This window comes from Hypoxylon fragiforme (genome assembly GCF_022984875.1).
Source record: "Hypoxylon fragiforme strain CBS 206.31 chromosome Unknown GGS25scaffold_6, whole genome shotgun sequence".
Taxonomy (NCBI): domain Eukaryota; kingdom Fungi; phylum Ascomycota; class Sordariomycetes; order Xylariales; family Hypoxylaceae; genus Hypoxylon; species Hypoxylon fragiforme.
Window position 1 is genome coordinate 583,241 of NW_026054761.1, and position 12,453 is coordinate 595,693.

The 12,453-nt window shown below is 48.1% G+C and overlaps 6 protein-coding genes across 6 annotated transcripts; 2 read left to right on the forward strand and 4 right to left on the reverse strand.

The window, feature by feature from the left end:
• Nucleotides 1-334: 334 nt before the first annotated feature.
• On the reverse strand, nucleotides 335-3,286 carry GGS25DRAFT_314622 (uncharacterized protein). Its single transcript, XM_049257749.1, has 2 exons — nucleotides 2,007-3,286; nucleotides 335-1,940 (listed from the first exon to the last, which is right to left on the reverse strand). The coding sequence occupies exons 1-2, from the start codon at nucleotides 2,535-2,537 to the stop codon at nucleotides 450-452; spliced, it is 2,022 nt and encodes a 673-aa protein (XP_049115359.1). The 5' UTR covers nucleotides 2,538-3,286; the 3' UTR covers nucleotides 335-449.
• Nucleotides 3,287-4,386: 1,100 nt separating this feature from the next.
• GGS25DRAFT_532203 (exonuclease V) lies at nucleotides 4,387-6,424 on the reverse strand (the record flags this gene model as incomplete). Its single annotated transcript, XM_049265565.1, has 2 exons — nucleotides 5,724-6,424; nucleotides 4,387-5,648 (listed from the first exon to the last, which is right to left on the reverse strand). The coding sequence occupies exons 1-2, from the start codon at nucleotides 6,136-6,138 to the stop codon at nucleotides 4,387-4,389; spliced, it is 1,677 nt and encodes a 558-aa protein (XP_049115360.1). The 5' UTR covers nucleotides 6,139-6,424.
• A 253-nt stretch (nucleotides 6,425-6,677) lies between these two features.
• Nucleotides 6,678-8,201, forward strand: GGS25DRAFT_493926 (uncharacterized protein). Its single transcript, XM_049261299.1, has 2 exons — nucleotides 6,678-7,734; nucleotides 7,817-8,201. Exons 1-2 carry the CDS (start codon nucleotides 7,397-7,399, stop codon nucleotides 8,034-8,036), a joined length of 558 nt encoding a protein of 185 aa, XP_049115361.1. The 5' UTR covers nucleotides 6,678-7,396; the 3' UTR covers nucleotides 8,037-8,201.
• A 558-nt stretch (nucleotides 8,202-8,759) lies between these two features.
• Nucleotides 8,760-9,633, forward strand: GGS25DRAFT_522478 (transmembrane protein 6/97; the record flags this gene model as incomplete). Its single annotated transcript, XM_049264245.1, has 3 exons — nucleotides 8,760-8,832; nucleotides 9,036-9,455; nucleotides 9,554-9,633. 3 exons carry the CDS (start codon nucleotides 8,760-8,762, stop codon nucleotides 9,631-9,633), a joined length of 573 nt encoding a protein of 190 aa, XP_049115362.1.
• Nucleotides 9,614-10,930, reverse strand: GGS25DRAFT_314725 (uncharacterized protein). The gene is made up of 2 exons (XM_049257750.1): nucleotides 10,695-10,930; nucleotides 9,614-10,612 (listed from the first exon to the last, which is right to left on the reverse strand). The coding sequence occupies exons 1-2, from the start codon at nucleotides 10,835-10,837 to the stop codon at nucleotides 9,865-9,867; spliced, it is 891 nt and encodes a 296-aa protein (XP_049115363.1). The 5' UTR covers nucleotides 10,838-10,930; the 3' UTR covers nucleotides 9,614-9,864.
• A 772-nt stretch (nucleotides 10,931-11,702) lies between these two features.
• GGS25DRAFT_522480 (uncharacterized protein) lies at nucleotides 11,703-12,422 on the reverse strand (the record flags this gene model as incomplete). Its single annotated transcript, XM_049264246.1, has 1 exon — nucleotides 11,703-12,422. One exon carries the CDS (start codon nucleotides 12,420-12,422, stop codon nucleotides 11,703-11,705), a length of 720 nt encoding a protein of 239 aa, XP_049115364.1.
• Between the last annotated feature and the right edge of the window lie 31 nt (nucleotides 12,423-12,453).

A 12,453-nucleotide genomic window follows, 5' to 3' on the forward strand; every position in this document is an offset into this window, starting at 1 on the left:
ACTGTAAGATTAATGACTGCTCTTGTATGTTGTCTTTGCAGGCTCGCTTCAGGGTGGCCGGGATGATAGATAGGTCTATACCTAGATAATCTGACCCTAGTAACTACATACGGAGGCCAAGGGGCAAGATGTATTGCCTGAACACCGGATACTTTGAGCACGTATATCACTATGGAGGTGGACACCTAGGTAGGTACGAGGTAGGTAGGTATGTATGTATAATTGCTGGTAGATATTTATATAGACAGAGTCTGGTTCTCCGTCGAAAGTACAGTAGGGGTATAGTTAGGGAATTACAAATACATATGAAAAAAAAAAAAAAAAAAAAAAAAAAACACGAGCCACCTATGAATAAGGCCACCAAACTCCACCGTGCTATAACATGCCCAGTTCCCAACCCAAGGTTCCAATACAATAGAGTCAGCGAATTTCATCATATATACCAACGCTCATGCTGACGGAGTCAATATCAGCACGACCATCTCGACATTCCCATCCGCATTCTTCAGCGGAGTCCAGTGGCTGATTAGCCTCTCCTGCCTGGAGCTCTTCGCCGCCTTCCTCTCCGACTTCGCGTAGCCCTCGCCGTTGGGACCGGCCCTACTGGCTGCTGTGTTCGGTCTCCCCACACCGGTGCTGCTTTTCGGCCTCGTGGGTGGTGTGTACGTGGTGTCGATGATGATCTCGGCCCTAGCCGGCCTGCCGCATTCGATTCTCTCCCGAATCACCGACTTGAAGGTCTTGGTGATGGACGGCGAGCGCGCCTTGTCTGCCAGGACACGGAAGATGTCCATCTCGGTGATGTCCTTGCGGATAGATAGCAGATCGGCAGCCTCTTCCGAGTAGAACATGACGTGGAATTTCAAGCTTTGCTTCTTCCGTGTCCCCGTCGGCGTTGGTGGTTTCTGCTGGATCGGTGGCGGCTGTGGTGAGTTGCATTTAAGCACGATGTGGAAGGAGTAGGTTGTGGGAGAGATAGGAATTTGTTGTTGTGTCCGAGGCTGGAATCTCTGCGTCTCGAGACCTTGATTCCGCTGCGGTCGGTACTCCGCATTGTCCCACACGTATTCGGATGAGCTAGCACTCGAAGGTATGTGAGGGAGACGTGAGGGCTTTCGAAGCTGCTGTATGAAGCGGTTGCTGCGCGAGAACGTGCTCCGCGAGCTGTCGCGGCTGTGGACGCTAGGGTCTCTTTCCAACTTCGAGTCTGGTGCACATCCATACCTCGATGGTTCGCTGCCAGTATCAGACCCCTCATCGTACCCTGAATCAGTCTCGTTTGGATAGCCCAGAGCACGCAGTAGGCTTTCCCGGCTTTTGACAAATTTCGATACATCAACTTGGCCACCAAGCCAGCATTGAATTTGGCCTTGTTGGTTTCTCAAAGGATACAAGAAGCATAAGCTCCAGGATGGTGTGCCATCTTTGCGAAGACTCAATAGGAGTTCCGTGGCTTCCCGCCCTTCACCCAGGCCTAGGTTCGTATTTGGCCCTTGCAAGAAACCACAATTCCGGTGGACGGCCTCTTCTAACGGATATCCTGTAATCTTAAGGAAAGACTCGGTGACGGCGGATACCTTGGTGCCAGCGCTGTTGATCATGCAGAAACTCTCTCCAAGACCCGGGAACTCCCTTCTGGATGAGGGGTTGCTAATTGTAGTAGAAAGGGCCGTCGTCGCGTTTTGGATCAGCTGGTGCTTGACAAACCCAGGGAAAATACTTGTTGCCATGTGGCGTTCGACATGAGCCTTAGAATCGACGAAAACTGTCTCTAGGCCTGGCAGGATAGTATGCGCAACACGTTTAACGTCGGCATTCAACGTCCGTGACATTATAGTAGGCATTTTTAAGGAATGAATGGCTCCTGATGTGATAAAGGAAGTCGATATTGATGTTAAGACCGAGGCCATTTCGTCTGTAGATTCTGTATATTCCCGGACCTAGTCAATAGGCATCTGTTAGTTTCAACGCGTTATCCACGATGGCAATCCAAGAGTGGTATCCACCTTTATTAAGAATTCCAAGTGACTCTCGTATCCGTGATCTTTACAATATCTCCTAAATTTTTGCACAATAATAGGATGCTTTAGTCCGATTTGAAACACGTCGTTTCCTAAGGACTGAGGGAAGTCTTGATAACTAGATAGGTCTCCTGTTGCCCATGGCATTTTCTTGTGTAGTGGGGGACTACTCTCGCCGTTTATGGATGGACCGCAAGTCGCGGAGTTGAATGAGGGCGTGCGGGTCAGCCGGTCCTGTTTATAGTCTATATATTGGCTGAGAGCGTTTTCATTTGTGTGTAGTTTAAGCCCAGAATTGCTTCTTAGGCGTAGTGATAGTCTATCAATACGTGGTGGTGGCTGGCTTCGCATTGTCGAGGAAGAGATGGCACGCGGAATTGTTGAAGCATATTCCGTTGATTCTGTATTTACTGAGGCCGAAGAAGGCTTGTTGCCATAACGATCGTATCGACCTAGTTTCCCTTGAGAGTCGTTTGACTCCCACGGCCGAATATCAGGAGTTTCACTGGATGACATTCGTGATAATAAGAGGAAGGAGGCTCTATTAGTTAGAGCAAAGGGGCGAGATCAGTAGTGTCAACAAAAGTATGAAAAGTGATGATGAGGCGATACAGGTAGTTTAGGTGATTACACTTTGTAAAGATCTTACTACTGTCACGACAAACATCTAAGCAGCCCCTACATAAGTGTGAAGAGAGCATGGGCTTCGAAGTAGCATCGCATCGTGAAGTGCCGAGGCCTTGCAGTGAATAAGTAATCAGTTTCGCTTATTACTACATAGTAGGGGCTGAAAGATAAATAGCATTGAAAATCGACTCGGTTAGAGCATTAGTGCCCTCTGGTCTCATCAGTCTCAACGCTAACAGAACCGCTGTTGCCTATAATGCCTACTATAGTATATATATAATGGATAGAATCAGTTCATGCTTGCATTTCCATGAAGCTAAATGATTAGTATGATAATATATCCATTCCCTGTAGGTATGCTAAGGACCCGGCGTACCGGGAACCCCTGAGTTCTGTCAAGTTCGCAATCGGTTCGCCATCGTAGTGTATCCACAATGCCCAAGACTCTTGTTGTTATGTAGAAGTCTAGTAGAACGATCTTGTGGGGGGCATTGTCTCAGAAGAGAGTAAATGCCTACTAGATAAGTATTGGAAGATGAAGATAACCCAGTTGCCAATTCTTAGCCAAGCATTGTTGATCATATGGAATCGACTACCTACCTAACCTAGGTAGGATAAGTATTGAGACAGGTAGTCTGTACACCTGGGCATACAGAGTACAGTAGACGAGTTGAGGCTCGTGTCTCACATAGTTACCGGACATTTACGGACATAGATGATAGCATGTAGAAACAAAGAAATTGCAACCGCAAAAGCGGCTTGCGCTAGGAGGGTTTCTTGTTAGTGTCGTATCAAATTTCAGCAGCCAATATACAGTATTATATACTATAATCCGCCGATTCAGCTAACCGTTCACCCAGTCTGCTTCCTTATTAGGATAAGGAGGATGACTAGATCGTCATGAAGAATGCAGCTACCTGCGGATGTCAGTTCGACTCAGTTCGACTCAGTTGATAGCGTCCGATCAGGGTTCAGTCGCATCGTCAATGCAAACACTATCTTCTGTAGGGTACATACCTGTTTCAGTAAACACTACCATGTATGTACGATACGACATTAACAGTTTTACCGTTAAATGGCCGGATCACCAAGGTTATTGGCACTGGGAAAACTGAAACATTTGACTCCAATAGCCATGAAAAGGGGGCCGTACTCTAACTATAGCATAATGCGCCATGAGGCTAACCCTGGAGCTCGTGGCAATTTCAACGAAGATATCCAGCCTTCAAAACATGTGGGGGAATCATGGGTTCGAGTAAATTCACTAACCTCATTGATGAATTCTCCTAGCAGGAGATCTCATCTGCGCTCCACATGGTCGGATGGTCCTATGTTGAGCACAATAATGGAGCACACTATAGCCTAAGTCGGCAAGGCTTTCAGCTACGTTTATGATGGACCCATTCGATGCGAGGTACGATTCCTTAGCACTTCCAAAATGGCCAGATCGGGGTCCCATCTGTCAGTGCCTATTATTAATCGTTGGCCTTGAGAGAAGAAAATCGGCAGGGGGTTGTAAATCTTATCCAAAGGTTCCAAACGGCTCAAAAACTAAGCAGAAAATGCGGAAGATGCGGTACGCTGCTGTCGTTTAGTCCTATCAATAATGGCGCGGTAATGTTCACGGTAAAAAACTAGGTACCTAGTAACTAGTAAAGACAACATTCCGTCAGCACAAGATAAGTTATTTAGTATTATCGGCAACCAAAGCATGAATGAGCCACCAGGAAAGATTTAATTAACTCCAAGCACGTGCAGCACCTTGCCTCCTCTGTAATATTTCAGCTTCTCTGTCTTTTCGCCATTGGCAGCTTTCCGCAAACTCGCACATTCGGCATTTATAGGCCTCTTCAATGGCGACGCCTTCGGCCTCTCGTTCTCCTCGCCACCACTTAAGATACTGCTTAACATATCCTTCCAATGCTTCGGGATCATTGGGAAATGAATTGTTCCCCAGGATGCGACCATCATCTCGATGGCGGTACTGAACCGCCAGAAGATCGCCAAGCGTGTTGACACCCTGAGGGAACGTCTCGCATAGCTCAGATCTCAGTAATGTAAGTATCTGCGTGATTGACCGATACCTAATCAAGTCTGGAGGCGATGTCGACTCAGATGATTGAGATTCGTCTGGCCATGCACCAATGTGATTATCACGGAAAGAACGAGGACTTGACGGCGCTCCACCAAGATCCGAGTCTGCATCGTAAAATATTTCATCATGAAGATCACCCACTTGTGCCATGAAGGCATCAGAAAACAAGGCATCAGGCCTAAGACCATATCGATCCAATATAATACCAAAGTCGAGGACGCCGGAAGCCATTTCTCCCAAAAGTCGATGATATAGGAATAGCTGGACTCTAGCCGGTCTTAGAGCCGGACCTGTAGGTAGCCTGTCTGATCCCCGAGTCTTGACATCAGTCAAATAAACTTTTCTCCGACGTGTTCCCAAAAAGTCCTTTATAAACGTTTGCTGTTCTGGCTGCCCGGCGATAATTATAGACGTTTGTTTTGACTGCGATAAGTTGAGCTCATGCTCAAAAGCAGCATTGGGGCTTTCAGTACTCAGTTCGTCAATGATGCCATTGACAACTTGACCTTCAATCACCCCCCATACTTCGAGTTCTCTTGTTATGCCAGAGTCACGAAGTGTACGAAGACCCTGAATGACGTTCCAGAGACGTAGCGCAAACGCTTCTTCCTTAGTGTTTATATTTATTTGGACCGTGGTATGCACTTCGTCCTCCAAAGTTTGGTGGATACGGGTACCGCCTCGCATCGCCGCAGTCGTCGTCTTCCGCCCGCCGGGAAGACGAGTAAGTGTATACCAGTATTGTAATTCGCACCAAGCACCCGAAGCCAAGTCAGAAACGCTCAAAGGCTTCTTTGGGATGGAGCGGAAGCGCTGTAAGGGAGAACGGGAGTCCTGCGAGGGCTCGCCAAATTTAGATTTAGAAGATACGCTCAGTGTTTTGCCGGGTTGAAGTGCATGGCTAACTGGGTTCTACTAGTTAGTTAGATCTATCTCATATTACATGCGCATTTAGTATGCCCAAGAAAACGAAAACTCACGATCTGGGTAGTGTATGGATCCCAGTGATGCAAGCCGTGGCTCACGGGCAGTTGAGCGAGTAGTCGAGTCGCCGCTACGCTCCATACCATTAATGGTGCCAAATCGAACGCCCGCCGAGTTATTACGTAGCCCTGACACATTCTGCTGATATTTAAATCCCTTCTCGGGCTCTCGTGTGGGGGGATTTGATATAATGGACTGGTTGTCGAGAGCTTGAGCATCGTTTCCACCGGGAATGACGAATTGAGGAGGACTTGAGGCAGGACCTGTGGTTTTGCTAGGTAAGGCACACTTACCCCCAAGGTTATCGAGAAGCTGGTTCACAATTCCCTCCTCTCCTATGGAAAAATCCGATCCATAATCGCTCTCTACAAAACTATCATCGTCTAATACGGAAGTAATGGAGGTGGCCATGGTTCGTTAGTTTTAGCAGCAGCAGAGACTAGGTATTACGTGTTATCAAAGTACATAACAAGTGTACCGGTTAGTGCAATCGAGGTGAAGTGAACACATAAGTAAACGGAGATGAAGAGATGATAAATCGAGTCATGATCGAGGACATTGTTTTCCAGGTTGGTAGAGTTCTAGGCTAGGCTGCGCTGCTATCATGATGGTATGGTGGGGTACTAGGTAAGTAAGAACAATGGATTGGAACAAGACCAGGTGGGTAGTTAGAAGTGAAAGTGGGAGGTGTAACTACATGCTGGGCAATTCTGGGCGTTCTTTTTTGACGCGCTAAACCCCAAATTCAACCGCGCGCGGTCACATGCCTAACCATGCAGGCACAGCCTCAGCCTTCCAATCAGTTCCAAGATTCACCTGGCAATGCTGTAGTTCCAATGTTATCTCTATGTAGGGCTACGCCACAGCGGACCTTTTGTCACTTACAGTGCGGCAGTGCCTGAATGTATTTATTTATTGTATTGTACCTGCATTATGTAGAATTAGGCTCCCACATACCTACATGTAGTACCTATCATTGATTCCCCCCTTCATCCAACTAATTAACTATCAATGTAACTACATCAAATAGATTTCATGTTTCCCACAGTCCCAAATCTATCATCTGTTTGACTCATATGATCCTTTTAGACTTGAGATCTCATGTCCACGTATGCCTCTTAACTTGGATATGAGCTCAAGTAGTCTCCAAGCCCCCTTTTCCTAACCAGAAGTGTATTCGGTCTACCTCGTATTATCTTGGTTCCTCCATCACGCCACCTATGCAGTAGCAACATACTGTATTGATTGATGTTGTTATTTCTTTGTTGTTTTGAATAGGTTTCTTTTTTCTTTTTTTTTCGCTCGGTGCCTAGCAATTCCAATATCATCTTGTAGTCATCGCTACAATAGGTACATAGCGAGTAGCGAAAAGCCACGGTCTTCTATATTTCAATACCCTATATATATTTCGGGTTTTATTCATAGCACACAGGACGTTTCTATTCACAAAACACCTTGGCAGTCATCAGTTCATGTCACCCACCACTATAGCTAGATGATCCAGATTACTTAATGTAACCGACTATTCAACCCCATTTATTGAGAGAGCTTTCCCTTAGCGGTAAGGGGATACAGCCCAGGAAGCTTTCGGGGTTTTACAATCCAGTATATCTCGTCCAGCCTCTTTGGTGTCTGGCGGGCGGGGTATCAATCCCCCCTCATTCACACCATGGACATGACCCATCGTCACACCCACGGCTTGAAAATTGCCGCCGTCAACTCTCGTTCGGGTGAGCCATCATCTACGGGGCTTCGTTCCAAACAACACATGGCCACCAGTTTCCAAGACCTCCCGCCCGAAATACATCTGCTTGTCAGTGAGCAGCTCACCTACCCAGATGCCTTGTCCCTCAAGCATACCAGCAGATATTTCTACTACCTCGTCGACACGGGCCTGAAACTCAAGGTAGATTGGTTGATCGAGCGCCGAAGCTTGCATCTGGAATGTCCCAACGACAGCCGCTGCGACTTGGGAAGCGACTTGAAGTTCTGCAGGGGCAGCGTCAGGTAAACAACCCCCTTTTTTCATTGTCGGGGTTCTATCTCTACATACCCAGAACCTAAGAAACTAAGCCTAATGATATCTTAGACTGCTAATGCAACGGCGCCGCGAACACATGGAATGCGAGTCGCGGCCCGGCCTGGGATGTCTCGTATACGGCACAAGTAAATGCACACACCAACGGCAGCTGAGCGTGCGAATGAAGAGATGGCTTCGTTCTCGTCTCACCATCGAGTTATGGTGGCTTCTGCTGGCGCTCGTTCCGGTCCTCTTTGGATGTTTTTGGGTGGCGGAACTTGCAAGATAGGAAATGAAGCATCGCTAAATCGCAAAACAACTCCATTTATTCTCTTTGGATATTGACCTATGTGCCTACTTAGGTAGATACTTACCTAAGTATATAAGTAACTCTAGAGAGCGAAGGCCATAACTAGCATGCAATGATTAAAAACTAGGTGCTATTGATAACTGATGCAATTGACAGTGCTTTTGAGTGATCCATTTGTAAAGTCGCTAACTTACCAACGTAGATGCATGTGTGCTTCATCTATTATAAATGGCTTGTGATCATTATCAAACACAGACTCTACCTACATACTGTAGGTAGGCACCTGCCTAGACAAGCCCCTTCCCCATTCCCTCAAATTGTTCAGGCATCAGCTCTTACTTTATCTGAAATATTATATGTATTGAAAGTAACTGATGATCATGGTGGTTGCTTGATACTTCGATTCTTCAGGGGGTTTGAATAGGGGTACAGTGTACATAGCAGTGCACTTACTATATTCGCACATGATGTGTTGTCCGTCCAACCTTTAGTATCCAACTAAACTCAACACACACACTCACACTCTCAATTCGATTCTCGCGGCGAGGGTTTCAATTCAAGTTGCCGACATCAAATTTCTGGATTCATACGAGACTATTATAAATTTTCATAGCCGAAGTAATAATAGGTCATAAAATATTCATACATACATACATACATACATACATACCTACCTACCTACTTAGGTACCTGCTATCAACCATGCCTTCCACACGGCACTGGCTAGACAAAGTCTACCTCGTCTACTTCACCATCCACATCCCGATCCTTTTCTGTACGTCTTCTCCCCCCCACCCCCTGCACCCCAGCTCACATAACTCATAACTTCATCAACCTCATACCATACCTACCTATGAGCTACAAGTCCCCATCAACCTCGTGCACCTACCAGCACCCCATCACCCCACCCCATCCCATTCCATCTCATCCCATCTCATACAGTCCAAGTCTAACCCATAACCATTATACACCACACAGTCGTAGACCTCGTCCCCCTCTACCCCCCCTCCCTCTGGGCGGCCCCCACCTCGCCCCTGCACTTCCTCTCCGACCTACGGACCTACTACCTAACGACCTACCACGACCAATTCTTCGCGCCCCCGCCCGCCCCCATCCCGAACTTCTTCCCCTTCTTCTGCTTCCTCGAGCTCGTCTTCCACCTACCCGTCTCCGTGTGGGCCGTGCGCTCTCTTCTCCGCGGTGGTGGTAGTGGTAGTGGTGATGGGGGGAGGGGGTTGAGCGGCGGCGCGGAGCTGCTGCTCCTCGTGTACGGCGTCGAGACGGTGCTGACGACGGCGACGTGCATGCGCGAGATATACCTCTGGGACGCGGCGCTGGTGACGGCGGAGCAGAAGGGGGTGCTTTTGGGTGGGTTTTATGGGGGGTACCTTGCTCTCGGTAAGTGCTAACTAGCTCGGAGTGTGCATCTCAAAGTGTACCTATGCTAGAGCAAACGTTGGGAAAGTGAGAGAAGTGAATGCTGACTATGAGAGTAGCGGCCTTGTTGACTGCTGACATGTATGCGCGGCTACTCAAACGTATCAATGCTGTGGACGCCGGGAAGAAAAGACAGTAACTAATGTTTACGTTTATGTTTTTGGCTTTATTAATTGTAACTACCTGCATACCTGCCCTCATTTAGAGGTCGGTCACTGGTATTAGTTCTTGCTACCTTGTGTTGGTACAGCTGATAACACCGGGGGCTCATAATGACACATCACATATCCATGGACGATTCCTCACCACCTCCGTAATATTTACAAAAGCCTTACAGATAGATAGCCACCCTACATGGTATCTCAGACATTTAATCCACCCGTTTAGAGTAACCCCAACCGTTTCCTACGCCATTCATGCCATAACCCAACGGCGTGGCACCACCAAGGCCCCGACCCTTCAATCTCTTGGGCAGAATGATGCCGAAGAAGTAGACGCCGGAGACTAGAATGCCGGCGATGAAAGATACAAGTGCGTAAAAGACGGTGCTGGCGTAAATGTGGCCGCCCATGCCTTGCCACTCAACTTTACCCTCTGTCTTGGGCAGGGCAGGGGTGGGAAACCACCTCACGCTGAAGCTCAGGGGTAAGGGGTCGCCAATAACTAATCGTTTGGTAAAGCTACCATCCATATGACTAAGGGGGCTGGTGCTGTAAGCAGCGCCACTGTCTAGGACCCCGCTGTCGTGGGGGTGGATATGATGCTTCGGCGTGCTGTGGAGTAAAATGTTTAAATGGGTGCTGATGTGCAGATGGCTCAACTGTAATGTGCCAGCCAGGGCGAAAACTAGTGGTATGTATTCTTGCTGGTAGGGCTTCTCGCCCACCATTTCAATGTGGGCGGGCGGTCGAGCGGGCAAGCGGCAGGCAAGAGGAGCGTCGCTATGGATGTAAAATTCGAGCAGGTGGAAGAATGGATCGTCTATCATAGGTATGGTGCAATTCAACTCGCTCTCGACGCCGTAGCCGAACTCGAGAGGTTTCCCGGTTTCGTTGCATACAGGAAATGGAATCCATTGGATCTCATTTTTGGCATCTTGGATATGTTCGCCCGTCTCTCTAAAGATTTGTAAAACACGCCCGAGGTCAACGACGGCCCACTAAAAAGTTTGGATGGATGGATGGCATGCGCACAACTCACACGCTCCTATTCATGCATTCGACGGCGATGGGTGCGCCATAGTGGTACGAGGGTAATATGCCTTCTTTAAGACTGTTGCTTGCGGTCGCAATATAAACGAATCCCAGCAATGCGCCGAGAAGGAAGCGCGTAATTATAGTCATAATGGATTCACCTCAGAATTGGATATTGTGGCCGTAATAGGAACATGTCGAGCTGTCAAGACTCCGCAAGAGATGTATGAGTATTAGGTCAGGTACCCTAATAGATAGGTAGGTAGGTAATAAAGGTTATTGTTACATGAAAAGGAAATTCAAAAGAGGGACAAAGGGCTGGATGACAGGCTGTCATTCATTTTGGTTTATTGTAATAGCTCTTGACCAGATGGGCGATGAGTGACGGAGGATGGGTGAAACGGTTGAATGGGCGCAGATCGCGAAATCGCCTAAGGTTTGTACTAGTTACATAACTACATGTAATTGAACCTTATCGATAGTAAGATGATATTCCTTTATATGCATATCTCCTTTATGTACATGTCGTAATACATTAAGCTCTAGGTTGAGATGCTTACAGACTATTATTTGACTTGATGTCAGCACAGAGTACCTACATATCTTCAATGTTGCCCAGGCAATTGCAATGCATTAGCTAGTAGCTACCCCTATTCCAAAAATATATGCTCCCTTCAAGTCCACAATCTTCCTCTCCTATCAGAATTCTAACCAAAAAACACCATGAAAATGAAAAAAAATCTAACTCCATAATGCAAGCCCATTTGTTTGTTCCAACACTACCTACCTACCTAAGTAGGTAGTCTACATTGATAACACCCACCCCAAGCCCCTTTTCAGCTTTGTATAAAAGTCTCCAAAAAGAGAGTCAATGAAAGCAAATAAAAAAAATAAACACCCATCCATCCATCCGCCATGCCTGACTTTGCTGTTGCCCATATAACCAACATGGTATCGTAAATAACATCCCCCCCTATCATCTCAGCACCCCAAGGCTTTCCCAGCCTTAATTAACCTAAATCCCTTTCCCCACGCCCTTCAACCAACTACATATCCCCGCCGGCGAGTAAAGCCTGCCCTTGTAGATGGCAGCGAGAGTCTGCATGCTCACCGGCGGTCTCTCCTCCTCCTCCTCCTCATATCTAGCTCTTCTGCAGCGGCAATTACATTCCGTAGGTTTGTAGCCGTAATTGCACAGTGTAGATCTGTCGCAGCAATTGCATCGTGTAGATGTGCAGCAGCTGACATCCTGCTGGCCGGCGAAGTTATTGCCATTGTTTGACGGCCCAACCTGCCGGGGCCGCGGGTACGGCGACGGCGCGCGGACTCGGCCGCGGCCGCGGCGGACGCCCTCGCTGCGATGGCGACAGGGCAGCACGATCGACACGCGGCGCTGCTGCGGGCGGCCGCGGGCCTGGTCCTCGCCGGGTGCTGGCGCGGAAGGCACGCCATTCGTCGGCGCCGTGGCGTTCTCTCCCTGCGCTTGGGACTCTGCTGCTTGGGTCAGCGACGGTGGGGCGTGCGAGGACGAAGTGCCTGCCGGAGCCAAGTGTGAGTCGGACACTGGCTGTGTCGGCTGCGGCCATGCCGGAGGGGGCAGCTGTAGAGGGGAGATTGGGCTCGGTAGATCGTTGTTCGAGGCATTTGGGCTGCTGCCTTGGGGGGTGTTGGCTGGAGTGGCTGGCACAGTGGACTTGGACGTCTTAGTACCACTTGCATCCGAGTGTGAGTCCATGGCGTTTTGTGACTTGGGGTTTGGTAATACT

Excerpts from the sequence above, each read along its gene's own strand:
- GGS25DRAFT_314622 (XM_049257749.1), bottom strand. The coding sequence starts at position 2,537 with ATGTCATCCAGTGAAACTCCTGATATTCGGCCGTGGGAGTCAAACGAC. Across the intron at positions 1,941-2,006 it reads ACTTGGAATTCTTAATAAAG|GTCCGGGAATATACAGAATC; the intron begins GTGGATACCACT and ends CCTATTGACTAG.
- GGS25DRAFT_493926 (XM_049261299.1), top strand. The coding sequence starts at position 7,397 with ATGGACATGACCCATCGTCACACCCACGGCTTGAAAATTGCCGCCGTC. Across the intron at positions 7,735-7,816 it reads TTCTGCAGGGGCAGCGTCAG|ACTGCTAATGCAACGGCGCC; the intron begins GTAAACAACCCC and ends ATGATATCTTAG.
- GGS25DRAFT_314725 (XM_049257750.1), bottom strand. The coding sequence starts at position 10,837 with ATGACTATAATTACGCGCTTCCTTCTCGGCGCATTGCTGGGATTCGTT. Across the intron at positions 10,613-10,694 it reads GAATGCATGAATAGGAGCGT|AGAGACGGGCGAACATATCC; the intron begins GTGAGTTGTGCG and ends ACAAATCTTTAG.